The sequence below is a fragment of the Hibiscus syriacus genome, unplaced genomic scaffold (genome assembly GCF_006381635.1).
Source record: "Hibiscus syriacus cultivar Baekdansim isolate YM2019G1 unplaced genomic scaffold, ASM638163v2 tig00111392_pilon, whole genome shotgun sequence".
NCBI classification, from domain to species: domain Eukaryota; kingdom Viridiplantae; phylum Streptophyta; class Magnoliopsida; order Malvales; family Malvaceae; genus Hibiscus; species Hibiscus syriacus.
Window position 1 is genome coordinate 2,561,462 of NW_024063078.1, and position 19,667 is coordinate 2,581,128.

Consider the following 19,667-nt stretch of genomic DNA (forward strand, 5'->3'; position numbering starts at 1 on the left):
ATTTTTTTTAAATTTTGCACAACTTATCCTAAAACTGGTATGTTTGCTAAAGTAATCTCATTGGTCGCCAAGTGTTCCATAGGTCTCCAAATGCTCCTTGCGACAAAACCTCCTCTGTTGTAGTAACTCTTCTCTCTTCCCTCGCTGTTGCAGCTCTTCTCTAGCATGCATGGCCCGCTAGGTAGGTCGCCGTGTATTCTTGGAGACCTATGGAGGTTGTCGTATGCTCCTGGAGACCTATGGAGGTTGTCGTATGCTCCTGGAGAACTATATAGGTCACCCTACTTAAACAAATAATTGTTCGACTGCACTATATGAAGAATTTTTTTCCATTGCATTATTCAACGACTTTTGCCTTTAAATCATCACACCATGTTTGACAAGTGAGAATTCCCAATGCCTGAAAACAGAAGCCAAAATAACTCTTTTTTTCCTTCTATTTGAATTTTTTATAGCCGTCTTGCTTGGATGATTTGTGCTAAGATTGAAGAGCATAGTACTGCACGTGAGTTTGTGGAATTATTTTTTTTAGTCGATTCGAACTAGAATAGTAAATAGCTCAAGTATAATTTAAAATAAAATTATTCAAGCTCGACTTAATTAAGCTTAATTATTATATTTAATTTCATATATAGTTTTGTATTTAACTAATAATCTATGAAATGGTAGACAATGTTGAATGTCTTTGTATGCAATTATAATCTGCATACGATAATTTAAAAATAATTAGTCAAAAACAGTAATTTAATATAAATGTCGTCTCTGTTCACTTTATTTATGTAATCAACTGATCAGCATGGTAGCATGCTTTGTACTCAAAGTTTTCACCAAGTGGCAACTGTTGTTTACTTAGAAATTTCAACAATAAATAATTCAAATAGGTTGGTGATCCCAAGGACTGCTGCTAATAGATAGATGACCTAAATTCTGTCCAAGTATACAAAAATCTTAAATTAATACTTATTTAGTAATGTTTTGCAGGCATCAACTTTGAACAAAAGTAGAAAGCCTTTCCTTTTTATTTGCATTACCACATCTTTGATTTCCTTACTTTTAAAGTTGTCTTTGATTGACTGCAAGTAGTGATATGGTATGTATAAATGCATGCAACAATTGCAGCCTTGGCCTCACAACATATCTGCGCTACTTCAACAGTATTTGGTTCCAAATCTAACGACAGAAATTGTTTCAAAAGTTTCTCAAGTTCATGCTTCACCCGTTTCCAGCAACTCGGAAACTCGTCCCAAAGCCAATTTTCATCCCAGCATCTGGAGAGACGTCTTCCTCAATTGTCCAGATAAGGTATATCTATTGATTTTAATTTTCAAATAATAAAAAAGTTAGAGAAGATTGCTTTAACATTTGTTAATTGTCTGTTTATTTATTTATAAATGAGAAAATCAATTGCATCTTCTTTAAGCAGGATATTGATACTGCAAAAGAACTAAGATATAAAGAATTAAAGGAAGAAGTGAGGAGGATGCTCGTGGAAACCATAGATAATTCCAAGGAAAAGTTATCCCTGATTGATGCAGTCCAAAGGTTGGGTGTGAATTACCATTTTGAAAAGGAGATTGAAGATGCACTGGAAGCTATATACCATGACAACATTGAGGCTGACAACGATCTCCATACTACTACTCTTCTATTTCGATTACTTAGAGAGCACGCTTTGATGTTTCATGTGGTAATCAAGTCTTCAACTTTAGAAGTAGAAAGACATAGTACTTTATACAGATGTATTATATACATATACCAAGAATGTGTTTGATAATGACTTCCGGTACTGCTAATTTGAGCAGAGGCATTCAACAAGTTCAGAGATGAACGAGGAAATTTCAAGTCATCCTTGACGACTGATGTGCGAGGATTGTTGGAACTTTACGAAGCTTTCTATATGCGGATCCATGGGAAGATGTATTGGATGGGGCAATTTCTTTCACCACCACTCACCTAACTCTTGCAGCACCAACTTTAGACTATCCATTGTCCGAAGAAGTTGCTCATGCCTTAAAGCAGTCAATCCGAAGAGGCTTGCAGAGGGTTGAGGATCGGCAATACATTTCCTTATACCAGGATATCAAATCACATAATAAGGCATTGCTGGAGTTTGCAAATATATATTTCAATTTGTTGCAGCTTCTGCACAGGAAAGAGCTAAGTTAGATTTGTAGGTAAGTGTTTTGGAATAGCAAAAAAATCCAAAACTCTGTTATACTAATTGAAGATTATATGTGCTAATGGTTTGGATTATGGCATTTACTATAGGTGGTGGAAGGATTTGGACTTTACAAGAAAGCTACCATTTGCAATAGATAGTGGTTGAAGGTTACTTCTGGATAATGGGAGTATACTTTGAGCCTCAGTACTCTCTTGGTAGAAAGATGTTGACAAAAGTATAGCCATGGCATCTATTGTGGATGATACATATGATGAGCTCATTCCCTATACTGATGCCATTGAGAGGTTAGATTTATTGATTTGTGAAATCAACATTCATTTCAAGTGCATATATGATCAATGATTAAATACTGAACATTTAGCCTTGCAATTGTGTATCGGGTGGGATATTAAATGCATGGATCAGCTCCCAGATTTCATGAAAATAAGCTAAAAGGCACTGTTGGATGTTATGAGGAAATGGAGCAACTGATGGCAGAGCAAGGAAGACAATACCGTGTCGAATATGCTAGAAAGGCAGTATGTCTATGATTGCCAATGATTAACACCCGATTTAGTTTCGATATACATAGAAAGCGCACAATTGTTTGATTTTGATGCTCATGCAGATGATACGACTTGCTCAAGCATACCTTCTTGAAGCCAAATGGACTCATCAAAACTACAAACCAACATTCAAGGAGTTTAGGGACAATGCATTGCAACCTGAGGCTACGCCATGCTTGCCATTACGGCTTTCGTGGGAATGGGAGATGTTATAACCCCAGAGACCTTTACATGGGCTGCCACTGACCCTAAGATAAAGCTTCCACAATAATCTGTAGATTCATGGATGACATTGCAGAACACAAGTTCAAACACAGGAGAGAAGATGATTGCTACGCCATCGAGTGTTACATGGAACAATATGGCGAGACAGCAAAAGAGGCATACGATGAATTCAACAAGCATATAGAGAGTTCTTGGAAAGACGTAAATGAAGAGTTCCTGAAACCAACGGAAATGACAGTGGCGGTTCTGAATAAAAGTCTGAACCTGGCAAGGGTTATGGATGTGCTTTACAGAGAAGGAGATGGATATACGCATGTTGGCAAAGCAGATAAAGGTGGGATCACTTCCTTGCTCATTGAGCTTGTCCCACTCTGAAACTATTTACCCCTTGGAGCTGTCAAGTTAAATTGCTGCAATTAAAGGGAGATAAGATATTGTTCTTATTAATTCTTTTATGCAATGAATAAGAACATTTTCTTTCTTCTTTCTCCGTATTTATACACTGTATAATACAGGGGATACATGTCATTTGTGTCACATACATAGAATCATTAACCAGAGAAAAACACATCCCTCATTGTTGTTACTTGTTACACATACATCGAATCCCATTAAAGACAAAAAAAAATGAACAAAAGGAAACGGTGGTGATTTGCCTAATGATGTATGCGAAAATGTCACCGTCTTGGATTTATAAGGATGTTATTCAACATATCTCAACAACAATAACCTATAAAAAAAATGAACTGATTATTTCGTTTTTCTACCTTTGTATGAATCTCAGCTGCTTTCACAGTGCCAAGCAGAAGCTGATATAAGGTTTCTATCTTTCCACCCCAACAACATAGCACCATCCTTCTCGGCAAGTGTATAATGCTTAGAGTAACACTTCATCAGGCTTCGTATCACCGAATTGACGTATGAGCTTAAAGGGTATTGCCGAAATCCGGCCATTGTTAGCCTGGACTTCCACTTACCGAAGAGCTCGTGGCGTTCAATCCTCTCTCTTCCCTCGCAGGCAATGACATTAACGATATCACCGGCTAGGCAATGTTGCTCCACGTTGACTCGCTCCTTTCTGTCCCTTGGTAGTGTCTCGTCTATGGACTCGAATATTGCCAAGTAGTACTCCAGGGTCTCGATGAATCTGGGGAGGAAAGGGGCTGTGTTTGTGTTTGATTCTTGCTCTACCAATGTGGTGACCTTGGGAGAAAGTGACTTCACCATTCGTAGAAGGCCGTCCCTAGGATTGTTCACATCAACGCTCTCATCAGGGGTGTGATGGAGCTGCAGAGGGAAGTTGACCGCCAGAGCCTCTCCAGGCCTGACATCAAGCATGTCCCTTGTGATATCTTCTGCAAAAACTGGCATTCCTTGAAACTCAACCGGAATATTGAACTTCTCAGATAGTGCAGCCAAACGTCTTTCAACAGCTTCCAATCCACCACCACGAGCATATTTAGAAAGAGGATCATCAATTCCGTTAATCCGAACATGAGGAGCTCCACCTGGTCTAGCTGCAAGTGCCTGCAAGAGAGTCGCCCATTGTGTTCCCTGAGCAATCTGGAAATCAATAATGTGAATGCGATCTTCGGTTCGGCATGCTTCAGCAATGGCACCATTGGCTGCCATGTAACCATACTTTAAGTACGGGCAGATTTCATACAGGATTTGCATGTAGGAGAGCAAGTCCTTGCCTTCAGGCTCTCTGCAACGATGGCCACGAAATATGCTAGACCCTGATGCTTCCTTCCTTGCCACCAAACCTTCCACCATATAAGCACCAAGACGCTGGATCGGTTCCCCACTGATAGACACAGCATCCCTAGCCTTCGCAATCAACTTATCAAATTCGGCCATATTGTTTTCAGAGAGGACCTTAGCACAAGCAATCAGCAACTGCTTCAGATTGCCGGATGGAATACCCTGAAGAAACAAACCCTCTAATGATTTCTGACGTTTCTCAACATGAGCGACTTCAGTTGACTGCCTATGGTTAGAGACAAAGGATGTCTGAGGCTGAAGCACCAAAGATCCTTGCCTTTCCTGACTCCATGCCCTAGATCGCTTACCAGTCGTCTGTGGTCTACTACTTTCTCCAAGGGAAACACTAGGGGCGGTTATCTCTTCATCCTTATCAGGTGCCATAAGTACCGTCTCCAATTCCTGCAAAGAGTATCTTACTTTGTGGCCAGAATTTGCATCTTGTGCATAAGAAGTTCCACCGGAGCTGAATAGTAAGCTTTCACCCCTGCAGCCCAGAGAGGGACTCAAACGATGGAAATAAGAGTTGGATTCAAGTGAAGAGTTGCAAGAAGGGCCAAGTCCTGAGAGATTCTTTGTAGAGCTATGCTGCTCCTGGCTGTCACTCAATGTGGTGTTGGTATCACAATCAAATGGAGTCGAAAAGGGCGAGTTGGGTGAGTTTCCTATGTCGGGTTTCAAAGAACTAAACAGCTTGTCAGGTATTGAAGGCAAAGTTGAATAAAAGGTCGAGTATGATAGGCGACTGTATCTGAAAAGCTGTCTTGAATCCATACTATGAGCTTGGCATCAGCTTTCCTCAAGAAAGCTATAGGAAGTTACGGACAGGATTTTCAACGAATACTGTGAGAAACTTCAACACTACAACAAAGTTATGCCTTCAGGAAAACAAAATTGACCTGCAAAAACAATGCAAAAAAAGGGTTAAACTTCTACGTGTTCAGAGTTATGCATTCGACAAACAAAGCTTAGAAAGAGAGAGTAATCCAAATTGAAGGGCAAAAGCCATGTTCATACATAAATTTTCTCATAGAAATACTAAAAATTACACAATAAAAGTATCTTAATCAACATTCAACCTATTGGAACATTCCAAGATCAAAGAAAAATACAAAAACAGTTGGCGAACCAAAACGAACCTCAAAACTGAAACAGACCAACTTGCAATGATAAAAAAGTTGAAGCTTAAAGCAATTCTCTTTTTCAATATATGTTTTATAAATTAATTGCCAAAACAAGAGAGCTAACCCAGAAAGAGAAAATAGTTTTATTATCTTTTCAAATGAGGAACTAAAACAATTTTTTCCCATAAAAAGTTTCTTCAATCCATATACCAAGCACTCAAAATCAGCTGATGTTTCATTTCTCACAGAAGTAATACAAACCAAAATGAAAACCCAGAAACAAATATTAAGAATTTGATTCAAATAAAGGAGAACATCAAGAAAAGAAATCAATTTTAATACAAAATTTGCAAAGTTTACCTTGAAATTCTTGTTTCTGAGGAATCAAAATCAAAAACCAAAGCTCCAAATTAATAAAATAAACAAATAAATAAATAAAATTCTTATTCTTTCAGTAAGACTTGGACTTTTTTTTAATCTTTTGTCAAAGTTTGAAAACTGAGAAACAACGAGGCAGGCGAGGGAGTCATCTATTTATAAGAAGGGAACATGAACGGAAAATATTATACCTTTAGACGAAAATCGTAACGGTAACAGTTTTTCAAATTGTTGGGAGTGTCGTTTTTCGTTTTTGTACAGCGAGAGTTAACAGCCTTAAAGGCAAACCAACGGCCCGCCGACCATGTTCACACGCTCGACAACATTCTTTGATAATTCCTTTTTTCTATTTTCTTGAAATGCGTAGCTTATGACAATCTGTGTTCCACGCGCCTCCCTAACTCTGTCAAACAATCTCCGTCATGTTTTGCCCACCGATTTCATTTGATTTTTTAAGTATATGTTAGATTCTGTCGTACTATAAAAAATTAGATACATAAAAATATATCAATAAAAGAATTTTAATTAACGATTACAATTGTACTAATCTATTTATGTTACTGGTTAAAAGAATCATTGTTATTCTTAGAGATTATATATTTGAACATCAACAACTGTAAGGATGATTGAACTTGTCAAATGATTGAAAATATTTAAAACAGATACTACTTTATAATCACATTTAGAAGAATTTTAATATAGTACTTGATTATATTATGCTAATTTTTATACATTTAGAAGAAGAAAAATATTCTCAACATATTTGCAATTTAATATTCATTCATTAACCATACACACTTGTTTTACATTTTTAAAAACTTTTTTATGCACTTTTTTTATATAAATATGGTATTTTTCCTAGAAAATACCATAGACTTTGAAAAAACTTTAATGCCATTGACTTTTAAAAAACTTTTTCATGATATTCGTGATACTTTCGTAATTGTCAACAAATTGAGTGATCGTTGTACCTTGAATAATAGTCGTCAACAATAAGATGTACGTTCCCAAAAACTCAAACTTGTTTATTTATAAAACCAATCTCGTTCTTGCTTAAATTCTTGGGTCGTTCTGCGGTGCGGCGCCTAAAAAACGGCTAATATACGGCGTGACCGGTTAAACAAGTGACCGGTTAAAATTTAGACCGGTTATGTTATATTATTTAACCGGAAATATTATAAAGTACAATAACATACTAGGTAGCGCTTATATAATGTAATAGGTAGCGCTTATATTTACCTATTTTATAAGTAAACCGGTATATTTATACCGATAGCATTGCAAATTTACCTATTACATTATATTATATTGAAAGTGTCCATACTTTTTATAAAAAGGATCGATACTTTAACAGTGTTTCATGTTTTCCACCTACAATATTGATTTAATAATTTCATTTGCACAAAAAATTATTTGATTGTTTTGATATTTTATAAAATATTATTTAGAATTTTTAATTTAATAATAATATATACCGTAACGTAAAAAATAAATCATTAGACGCCTATAATTACTAAATTAATATCTTAAAACTCACTCAAAAGATAACCTTAAATTAATGTTTTCCACAGTGAAAAAAGTATGGACACTTTTATAAAAAGGATAGACACTTTACAATATAACCACTACCTATTGCTTGGCATCATATGAGATTTGGATTTTGATTTCCTTTTGCTTGGCACCATATGAGCTTTGGATTTTGATGAGCATCGGAAGTATTTCAGACTTATGATTTGGGTGGTACTCAACTTATGATTTTAGTTGCTATTTGTTACATTTCTTGTATACCACCCAGATCATACGCCCGAAACGTTTCTGACGCTTTAAAGTTGACCAAAAAATAAAATGGTCGGGATTTCCCTCGCGTTTATACGTTGGAAAAAAACAATGGAAATTAGGAATAATCAATGATAACATGCATATTGGCTTGGGCTAATATTTATAGTGGAGCCGAAATATATATTGAAATTCAAACTCAAATTGAAATTTAAATTCAAACTCCAATTACATATGAAATGAATTTGAAATGCAGTGTTAAATTGAACATGAAAATTGCATAATTGATTCATACTGTTCAAGTAACATGCTTTATGAACCATCAAGCTAAAAGACAATATTGATTGAGTTCAAAGCTGAGTTGTGAGTTGATGGAGTTGTCACACTTGTCACATGGTTGGAATAAAGTACTCACATGCGAGATAGATACCTATTACATTATATAAACGATACCTATTACATTATATAAGGGCTACCTATTACATCATATGTTTACCTATTATATTGAAAGTGTCCATACTTTTTATAAAAAGGATCGATACTTTTTTAAAACTTATGTAATTTATGTTTCAATTTTTTTAACAGTGTTTCATGTTTTCCACCTACAATATTGATTTAATAATTTCATTTGCACAAAAAATTATTTGATTGTTTTTATATTTTATAAAATATTATTTAGAATTTTTAATTTAATAATAATATATACCGTAACGTAAAAAATAAATCATTAGACGCCTATAATTACTAAATTAATATCTTAAAACTCACTCAAAAGATAACCTTAAATTAATGTTTTCCACAGTGAAAAAAGTATGGACACTTTTATAAAAAGGATAGACACTTTACAATATAACCACTACCTATTACATTATATAAACGATACCTATTACATTATATAAGGGCTACCTATTACATCATATGTTTACCTATTTTATTGAAAGTGTCCATACTTTTATAAAAAGGATCGATACTTTTTTTAAAACTTATGTAATTTATGTTTCAATTTTTTTAACAGTGTTTCATGTTTTCCACCTACAATATTGATTTAATAATTTCATTTGCACAAAAATTATTTGATTGTTTTTATATTTTATAAAATATTATTTAGAATTTTTAATTTAATAATAATATATACCGTAACGTAAAAAATAAATCATTAGACGCCTATAATTACTAAATTAATATCTTAAAACTCACTCAAAAGATAACCTTAAATTAATGTTTTCCACAGTGAAAAAAGTATGGACACTTTTATAAAAAGGATAGACACTTTACAATATAACCACTACCTATTACATTATATAAACGATACCTATTACATTATATAAGGGCTACCTATTACATCATATGTTTACCTATTTTATTGAAAGTGTCCATACTTTTTATAAAAAGGATCGATACTTTTTTTAAAACTTATGTAATTTATGTTTCAATTTTTTAACAGTGTTTCATGTTTTCCACCTACAATATTGATTTAATAATTTCATTTGCACAAAAAATTATTTGATTGTTTTTATATTTTATAAAATATTATTTAGAATTTTTAATTTAATAATAATATATACCGTAACGTAAAAAATAAATCATTAGACGCCTATAATTACTAAATTAATATCTTAAAACTCACTCAAAAGATAACCTTAAATTAATGTTTTCCACAGTGAAAAAAGTATGGACACTTTTATAAAAAGGATAGACACTTTACAATATAACCACTACCTATTACATTATATAAACGATACCTATTACATTATATAAGGGCTACCTATTACATCATATGTTTACCTATTTTATTGAAAGTGTCCATACTTTTTATAAAAAGGATCGATACTTTTTTTAAAACTTATGTAATTTATGTTTCAATTTTTTTAACAGTGTACTGCGAATTTAAAATGATAATATACTTGTAGTTATTGTACATACCTAAATATGTACTGCGAATTTAATGTTGTACCCACCCTTTAACTACAGAAACATGTTCAAAATGAACCTTCGTTTACATATCCATCAACTCCTGGAGCACTGAACTTGCACAACAAAATTTTTGCCATGGATAATACTGATGTAGACAATGTTAAGCCAACCGAGGAATGCCATGAAGTACATAATGTTGATGAATCTGACAGATTGGTTGGTCAGCTCTTCTGTTCACGTGATCAAGCTTGGCACTTTTACAAGGGATTCGCACGGGAACATGGGTTTAGTGCACGTAAGGGAACAACACGGCTTGACGTGGAAGGGAATGTGAAGACACAAGAATTTTGTTGTTCCAAAGAAGGGTTTCGAGTATCAAAAGTCAATACTGTTGATCGTCAACGTGCTCATACGCCAGTCACAAGAACAGGATGTAAGGCTAGAGTCGTAGTTACAGCAACAAATACAAACGATCAGTGGGTTATAAGTAAGTCTGATCAGAAACATAATCATGCATTGTGCACATCTGCTATGACACCATTTATGCGTTCTAATCGAGCTGTAAGTAAGGCTGATATCGATGAGGCAACAACATTGAAAGAGGTCGGTGTTGGCACGTCACAAGTAATGAACTATTTAACGCAGCAGGCAGGGGGCTATCATAATGTTGGATTTACACATAAAGACCTCTACAATGCACTTCAAAGAGGTAAAGCAAAGGAAATCGTCGATGGGGATGTGAATGCGCTTATTGCCTACTTTGATTATAAGAAACATGATGATCCCGGGTTTTTTATGACATACTCGGTAGACGAATCGGGGGCATTGTATAATCTTATTTGGTCGGATTCTACATCGAGATCGGATTACACATGCTTCGGTGATGTAATTGCGTTCGACACAACGTACAAAGATAATTTGTATGGTCGACCAATTATGCCTATTGTTGGTGTCAATCATCACCATAACACAATTGTGTTTGCCACTGCCATAATCGCTGACGAAACGTCTCAATCTTTCGAGTGGGTGCTACAGAATTTTTTAGAAGCCATGATGAATAAATCACCTATTTCTGTTGTAACCGATGGGGATAGGGCAATGCAGAGGGCTATCAAATCTGTTATCCCTTATGCTAAGCACAGATTATGTTCTTGGCATCTTTCTCGCAATGCACAAGCTAACATTGGTGACCCAAAGTTTACAGCAGCATTCTCAAAATGCATGGCTTCCTGGTGGACAACCATTTATGCGATTTTTACCCGCGAATCTTTTCGTGTGTTCCAAGATGAACTTACACGGGAGACATTGTACCGGATTGAGGCAGAGATTAAGTCCTTATCAGATGAATGTCAACATTATATTTTGTCAAAGTACGCAGAAAAAAATAGGAAATTTGAAATTAGTTTTGATTCTCGTACGAAAACTCTAATTTGCTCCTGCAAAAAATTCGAGACCGTTGGACTTCCGTGTCGCCATCAACTTCACATTTTGAAGCAATTGGACTACACATATTTGCCCGGGACTTTGATTCAAAGTAGGTGGACTAATGATGCGAAGGCTTCTGCACCCAGCTATGTTGATTTGAATGTGTCTCCAGAAGTGATGCAAATGGCAAGGTTCGCTGCTCTACGTTCAACGTCAAGTAGGTTATGCTACATTGCATCAAAGACATACGAGTCTTTCAAAACCGCAAGAGATGAGATGAAAAAACTAATAGAAGAATTAGAAAACTCGTTTGGTTTGAATCATTCAGTCAACCAGAGCATTGTAGTAAACAATGTTCGTGACCCTCAACGAAAACAACGCAAGCGAAAAGAAGTGCCGAAGAACAAGGTCGAGAAGCAAATTAGGCGATGTGGGTACTGCAACGGTGAGGGGCATAACAAACTAACATGTCCTCAAGTCAAGCTTAGTTTGAGTACAAGCACACAGCCTACATCAACTGATTTTTTCGAAGACGGAATGGAATGACAACGATCTCCATATAATATATCGTAAGTATCAACATCACTCCTATTGTATGTATATAAATATTTTGAATGAAGGAAGAAAAACCGCGTTACTTCAAATTACCGACACTTTTTTAAATGGTATGGACATAAAGTACCGACACAATATTATAAAGTGTCGATATAGGTTGTAGACCTATTCGCTCATAAAACCGGTATATTTATACCGGTTATATTACAAAATTATCTTTTACATTATAATTATGGGTTCCGATGTATAAAATGTCGACACTTTTTTAAATCGTATCGACACATTTTTCTTCCAATATGGACATAAAGTACCGACACAATATTAAAAAGTGTCGATATAGGTTGTAGACCTATTCGCGCATAAGACCGGTATATTTATACCGGTTATATTACAAAATTATCTATTACATTATAATTATGGGTTCCAATGTGTAAAATGTCGACACTTTTTTAAATTGTATCGACACATTTTTCTTCCAATATGGACATAAAGTACCGACACAATATTAAAAAGTGTCGATATAGGTTGTAGACCTATTGGCTCATAAAACCGGTATATTTATACCGGTTATATTACAAAATTATCTATTACATTATAATTATGGGTTCCGATGTGTAAAATGTCGACACTTTTTTAAATCGTATCGACACATTTTTCTTCCAATATGGACATAAAGTACCGACACAATATTAAAAAGTGTCGATATAGGTTGTAGACCTATTCGCGCATAAGACCGGTATATTTATACCGGTTATATTACAAAATTATCTATTTTATTATAATATGTTGAAAGTGTCCATACTTTTTATAAAAAGGATCGATACTTTTTTTAAAGATATGTAATTTATGTTTCAATATTTTTTAAGTATGTTTCATGTTTTCCACCTACAATATTAATTTAATAATTTCATTTGCACAAAAAATTAGTTGATTGTGTTGATATTTTATAAAATAATATTAAGAATTTTTAATTTAACAATAATATATACCGTGACGTAAAAAATTAATCATTAGACGCCTATAATTACTAAATTAATATCTTAAAACTCACTCAAAAGATAACCTTAAATTAATGTTTTCCACAGTGAAAAAAGTATAGACACTTTTATAAAAAGGATAGATATTTTACAATATATTAAAAAAGTATAGACACTCAAATGTATATGTACACATAGAAGCAAATATGAAATAATTAATGAAAATATACATACAATATAATCACACCAAAATTTAAATACACAAGAATGTTCAAATAATGTACCGACAAACAAAATTAATCCGATGAAAAAGGGTTGTTTCTAACGAAGTCCGGAACATTAGAGGCCTTCAACAAATTTTCCAAATACTCTCGTATGTTTCCGCCTTTTTCTGAGGACATACATAAATAATTTCAATTATCAAACTAATGAGGTGCAATTTTACTAACAATAAATTAAATTCGCATAAGCATGAATAAATTTGTGTCATACCTAGAGCTTTGTCGTTCGAATGGGAAGCAGCGTCAAAGGTATGTGGACATATGTAATTGTATTTCTATATAAACACATAAGTTGTTAAAATAATCAATGTCTGAACACCTGTTCAACTGATCAGAAACATATTGCATAAATGCAACCTACCGGATTATAAATCATTTTTTCCGCTGAATCATCGACCAAAAGTGTATTTAGCTCGTTAAAATCTGGACACGCGTTCCAAACATCATTGAGATCTTTACAGTAGGAAACAGAATCGTATGTTTTGCATTTTTTTTGATCCTGTTCACAAACAGTCGAACATAAATATGTAGGAATCATAGACAAGGAAAAGTCAGGAAACTGTAATGACATTCATCTTACCCACACGAATAGAAAATGCTCGGAAAATACAGGTAGTTTCTCAAGTACACGGTCGACGTTATGCCTGAGATTGTAATCAAGTTTGAATGTTAACATTCAAATGTATATTAACGATTTTGACTACAGTAATTCAATTGCCTCAAACATGTTCTAACCTCATCTTTGAAGACCAAAGGGCAACAACAAAATTGTCGACACAAAATTGCATAAATTCAAATAATCCTCTTCTGAGGACAACATCTACAACATGAAGAAAATGAGATTAAAGTTCTACGCTTATATGTTAAAATAATGGATACAAAAGAATAGAATTAAAACCTGCCGGCAGTCTTGGGATGTAGGCAAGGACACCATTGAGATCAAAATTAAAAGTTTTCTTGAAGGCGGCGTTGCAGACACGATATACTTGTTTGGATCATCATCTTCATCATCATCATCATCATCGTCATCATCTTCATCGCCAGCTTCATCGTCATCATCATCATCATCGTCATCTTCATCGTCAGCTTCATCTTCTGCGACCGATTGGTTGTCCACATCTGTTAAAAGAAAATAAAATAAAGTTCAGAACGTGTAAATGTTAAGAAACATAGATAATGAATTACCTAACTCGTTTGATGTCGTTGACGTAATTCGTTACGCAACATGGAGACTTCACGTTGCAATGATGAAATATCGGATCGCATTCCACTCACAAGGGAATCAATATGCTCCCGAAAATTGACCATGTATTCCATCACGGTCTTAATTGTGACATCCTCTGCAACTGTTGCTTCTTCCATCATTGCGTCTCCACTTGGTTGCTCTTCTTCATGGCAAACGGGTCCATTTCCTCCCTCTCTTGATCTAATCCGACCTCCTTGACACGCTTCCAACCGAGTTTTTCAACAAATCATATCCCGCTTTTTTAATAAATACCATGTCAATCTTGCGGGTTAATCGAACAGGGGCGTCATGCGAAAAATCAACTTCCTTCTTCTTCAACAGATGGGTGATGACACATCCATATGGTAGTGTAGTTGAAATTGTTGCTCCCTTTGTGACCATATATACAATTGTATTAAATATGAGTTTTGCAATGTTTGGAGCCGTTTTGGATTTATACTTTGCTATCCACCAATAATCGCTGTCTCGAAGCGTTGAATGTTTTCCCCCACTAGGCCGGATATACCATGTGAGCATTTTGTGAAACACTCTCGACTCTACATCGAGGTGAATTGGGCTATTTCTAGTAACCCGTTTAATTGTAGACCAATCTACACCATTTTCATCTGAATCCCCTGTATTCGCTACACCTAAACCCTCCGCAATAGTTTCTGGAGATATATATATATCCTTCCCCATGACATGTGTATTAATTCCTATTATATTAGTCTTATTAGGCTCGTGCTGTAAGGAAGCATTGTTGTAGAAGACTCTAACTAGGTTGGGATAATATCTTGGTTCTACACCAAGGAATTCAAGCCAACCCCAAGATGTAAATGTGGATTTAAAACTAAATGCATATTTATCATCAAACAAGAAACCCAGGTCAATGACACGTTCGGGACGAATCTTCCTTACTTTAAAACTCGTCTGCCATCTTTGTTTCTCCATGTCGGATCTAAAGTTCAGAGTTTCGAAGGACCTGATTTCCTCAGAAGAATCGTTTGTTACAGAAGGAGGTGGTTGAGAAGAACTGGGTTGAGAAGAGCTTTGAGAAAGACCTCGCTTCTGACGCTGACGTTTTGGAGCCATTTTGGTTGGATGCTACCCCTATTACAATGGAACACAAACACATTCAGGATAAAAACTCCAATATAGAAATCAATCAAACCCATAAAATATCGATAAATTTACCTGAATATCTGATCGTCACTTATGATAACGGTAGAAGGAAGAAAGAGGAAGATCTGCCTGCTTGCATTTATGTTTAGGGTTTCTCGATTAAGAGTACTATATAAACGGTGGAAAACACTTGATATTTAAATTTGTATCGACACAAAATATATTAGTGTCGACACATTATTTAGACATATTCTCTCATAAAACCGGTATAATTGTACCGGTTAGATTGAAAAATTACATATTACATTATACTTTTGGGTTCGATGATTTTGGGATCGACACTTTTTATATATGGATCGACACTTTATGGGTGCACCTTGTTTTTAATTCATTATGGGAAAAAAATATCGACACAAACTATATTAGTGTCGACACATTATTTAGACATATTCTCTCATAAAACCGGTATAATTGTACCGGTTAGATTAAAAAATTACATATTACATTATACTTTTGGGTTCGATGATTTTGGGATCGACACTTTTTTATATATGGATCGACACTTTATGGGTGCACCTTGTTTTTAATTCATTCTGGAAAAAAAATATCGACACAAACTATATTAGTGTCGACACATTATTTAGACTTATTCTCTCATAAAACCGGTATAATTGTACCGGTTAGATTGAAAAATTACAGATTACATTATACTTTTGGGTTCGATGATTTTGGGATCGACACTTTTTTATATATGGATCGACACTTTATGGGTGCACCTTGTTTTTAATTCATTCTGGAAAAAAAATATCGACACAAACTATATTAGTGTCGACACATTATTTAGACTTATTCTCTCATAAAACCGGTATAATTGTACCGGTTAGATTGAAAAATTACAGATTACATTATACTTTTGGGTTCGATGATTTTGGGATCGACACTTTTTATATGGATCGACACTTTATTGATGCACCTTGTTTTTAATTCATTCTGGAAAAAAAATATCGACACAAACTATATTAGTGTCGACACATTATTTAGACTTATTCTCTCATAAAACCGGTATAATTGTACCGGTTAGATTAAAAAATTACATATTACATTATACTTTTGGGTTCGATGATTTTGGGATCGACACTTTTTTATATATGGATCGACACTTTATGGGTGCACCTTGTTTTTAATTCATTCTGGAAAAAAATATCGACACAAACTATATTAGTGTCGACACATTATTTAGACTTATTCTCTCATAAAACCGGTATAATTGTACCGGTTAGATTGAAAAATTACAGATTACATTATACTTTTGGGTTCGATGATTTTGGGATCGACACTTTTTTATATATGGATCGACACTTTATGGGTGCACCTTGTTTTTAATTCATTCTGGAAAAAAAATATCGACACAAACTATATTAGTGTCGACACATTATTTAGACTTATTCTCTCATAAAACCGGTATAATTGTACCGGTTAGATTGAAAAATTACAGATTACATTATACTTTTGGGTTCGATGATTTTGGGATCGACACTTTTTATATATGGATCGACACTTTATTGATGCACCTTGTTTTTAATTCATTCTGGAAAAAAAATATCGACACACACTATATTAGTGTCGACACATTATTTAGACTTATTCTCTCATAAAACCGGTATAATTGTACCGGTTAGATTAAAAAATTACATATTACATTATACTTTTGGGTTCGATGATTTTGGGATCGACACTTTTTTATATATGGATCGACACTTTATGGGTGCACCTTGTTTTTAATTCATTCTGGAAAAAAAATATCGACACAAACTATATTAGTATCGACATGACCCTTAATGTGTATAAGAAACATGTACAACAACATACTGCTAACTTTTCTCATCTCATTCATAATTATATTCACATAAAAAAATATAAATCGTATACAAAATTATAAATCTTATACAAAATTAACTCGACATTTACATCATTGCATCCTTTTGTTATTCATATGTAATATTGCAGCTTTTGTTATCTCCTGTCTTCGTTCATTTTGATTGTGGCTTACGAGATCGTTTAATACTCGCGATCGATCCCAGTCTCCAACAACCTATATTCAAATTGTCAGAACGTTAAGTATTGTCAACTACAGCATTCAATCTACGACTTTTAACAATTTTACCACAAACAATTTTTTCTATCCACTTACAAATCACCAGTTGCCCCTGTAGAACCGATCGATTCCATCCACATCATCACATACATGCCGCAATCATATCTGTTACAAAATTTGAAAACCACACATGTCAATATGATGAATACTGCATAAATTAAGCTTTCTATTTGTGATAACATCTCATACCCATTCAATTGCTTATTCTTCTTATGCTCCACAAATTTGAAATTTTTCAAGGGATACTTTCCTAGAGATCCACATGACTCAACCCAAATGCGTTTCTTATTATAAGAATCTAATATTTTAATCTGCATTAAAATAGAAGAAGTTATGCACCAAAAAATTATGCATTATAATTTACATAATGTCCTTTCATACATACATACATACCAATCTCTTAGCATCCTTCACTCTCTGTTTAGCTGCTTCAGTTGTAAACATACTATCATATATTGTTACAACATGATCTACCATATCCAACACCAACAGATACCAATGTGAATTATGGTAGTTTATTGTGATCATTATCTGCAACAAATTTCACACCCAATTTGACAAAATTCAACATTCTATATCCGAAAACATCATTTGCAATTGGTATGGTGTCTTACCTTCTCACAGTCGGTGAATTTCACATAGTTATCCAATATGACACCCCAGAAGGTAGAAATACCCTCAACACTTTCTTTGTTGTTGCCTTCCAACGCCTGTTGCTGTAATTACGCAACAAACATTATTAATTTACCGTCTATAACACTACTTTTCAATATTTATTAATTTAACTCACCACTAAGAGGTATGGAAGGTAGTCAATCCTCCGGTGTGACTTTTGAGAATCGTAGCATATGGTCCAGGCGAGCAAATCGATAACCTAACAAAATTAATTACACAATCAGAACATATTCAATAAGTTTTATTTATTTTCTACTTTCTACTTACCACACCGCCAACCCATTCCGTAGGCTTCAACGTTGCAACGTCGTATACAGTAGCGAATTGATTTCCCATTGATATTACAGAATATCTGTATGAATCATTAGGATTAATATCTTGTCATGAAATATTTAAATATCACTCACAAAACAATATATTTCACTTACCCCGATTCTAACTCGCTATTCCATAAATAATCACAAATTGCAGCTTCGATGTCATCAATTCCGGTTGGAATGTCCGCTTTTTCAACCTACAATTTTGCATACAAATTTTTGTCACAACAACATAATAAAAATCAAATTAAGTATTCTTTTATTAAACTTACCTTCTGCTTCTTCTTCTGGGGTGCAGGACATTCCGAATCCAAAACTGCTGCTATAACACTCTCCGGTGTATAAATGACATCGACTTCCTTCCTCCTCATTTCTTCCATCTCTTCTTCTTCCTCCTCCCTCTTTTCTTCTTCATATTTTTTCAGTTCATCGTACTTTTTTTCTACATAGCTCTTCATATCTTTTATTTCACCCTTCAATTGAGCTCCTTCATCCGAGTATTTATCAACCACCCCCTTCACCCCCGTAAGTTCACTCCTCAAATCAACAACCTCCTTCACCACTCCCTCAAATTTTTCTCCCGTCACCATCTTAATATCACCCCTTAACACCGAAACTTCTTTCACCACTTCACCCCTCAACACCTCTACTTCTTTCACCACTCCATCTATTTTTCCTTCCACTACCCCCTTATGCCTCTCGAGTTTCTCTACGACTTGATCAAGTTTCTCTTCGACTCTTGATTGTCTTTGCATGATTTCAAATTCGATTTTTTTGATATCAGCCAATTCAGACATCAAAATGTCGAAGTTACTCTGTTTTGCTTCACCGTCGTCCCACTCACCTTCATCCCCCAATACAACCATCCCTCCTTTCTTCTCCTCTGCCTCCACTGCCTCCTCTACATCCTTGCCAATAACCTTCAAAAAATTACAATATTAAGACATTGATTATATTCTTAATATTATTTAATTACATTTATTACCATTTCTTGCTTCTTCCCTCTATCCAACTTCAACTTCACCAT

The 19,667-nt window shown here is 34.5% G+C and overlaps 1 protein-coding gene and 1 pseudogene across 1 annotated transcript; one reads left to right on the top strand and one right to left on the bottom strand.

The window, feature by feature from the left end:
• Positions 1-1,104: 1,104 nt before the first annotated feature.
• Positions 1,105-3,406, top strand: LOC120160636 (annotated as a pseudogene).
• Positions 3,407-3,410: 4 nt separating this feature from the next.
• On the bottom strand, positions 3,411-5,505 carry LOC120160489 (chitin-inducible gibberellin-responsive protein 1-like). The gene has a single exon (XM_039170900.1). The coding sequence runs from the start codon at positions 5,488-5,490 to the stop codon at positions 3,733-3,735; it is 1,758 nt and encodes a 585-aa protein (XP_039026831.1). The 5' UTR covers positions 5,491-5,505; the 3' UTR covers positions 3,411-3,732.
• Positions 5,506-19,667: the final 14,162 nt, after the last annotated feature.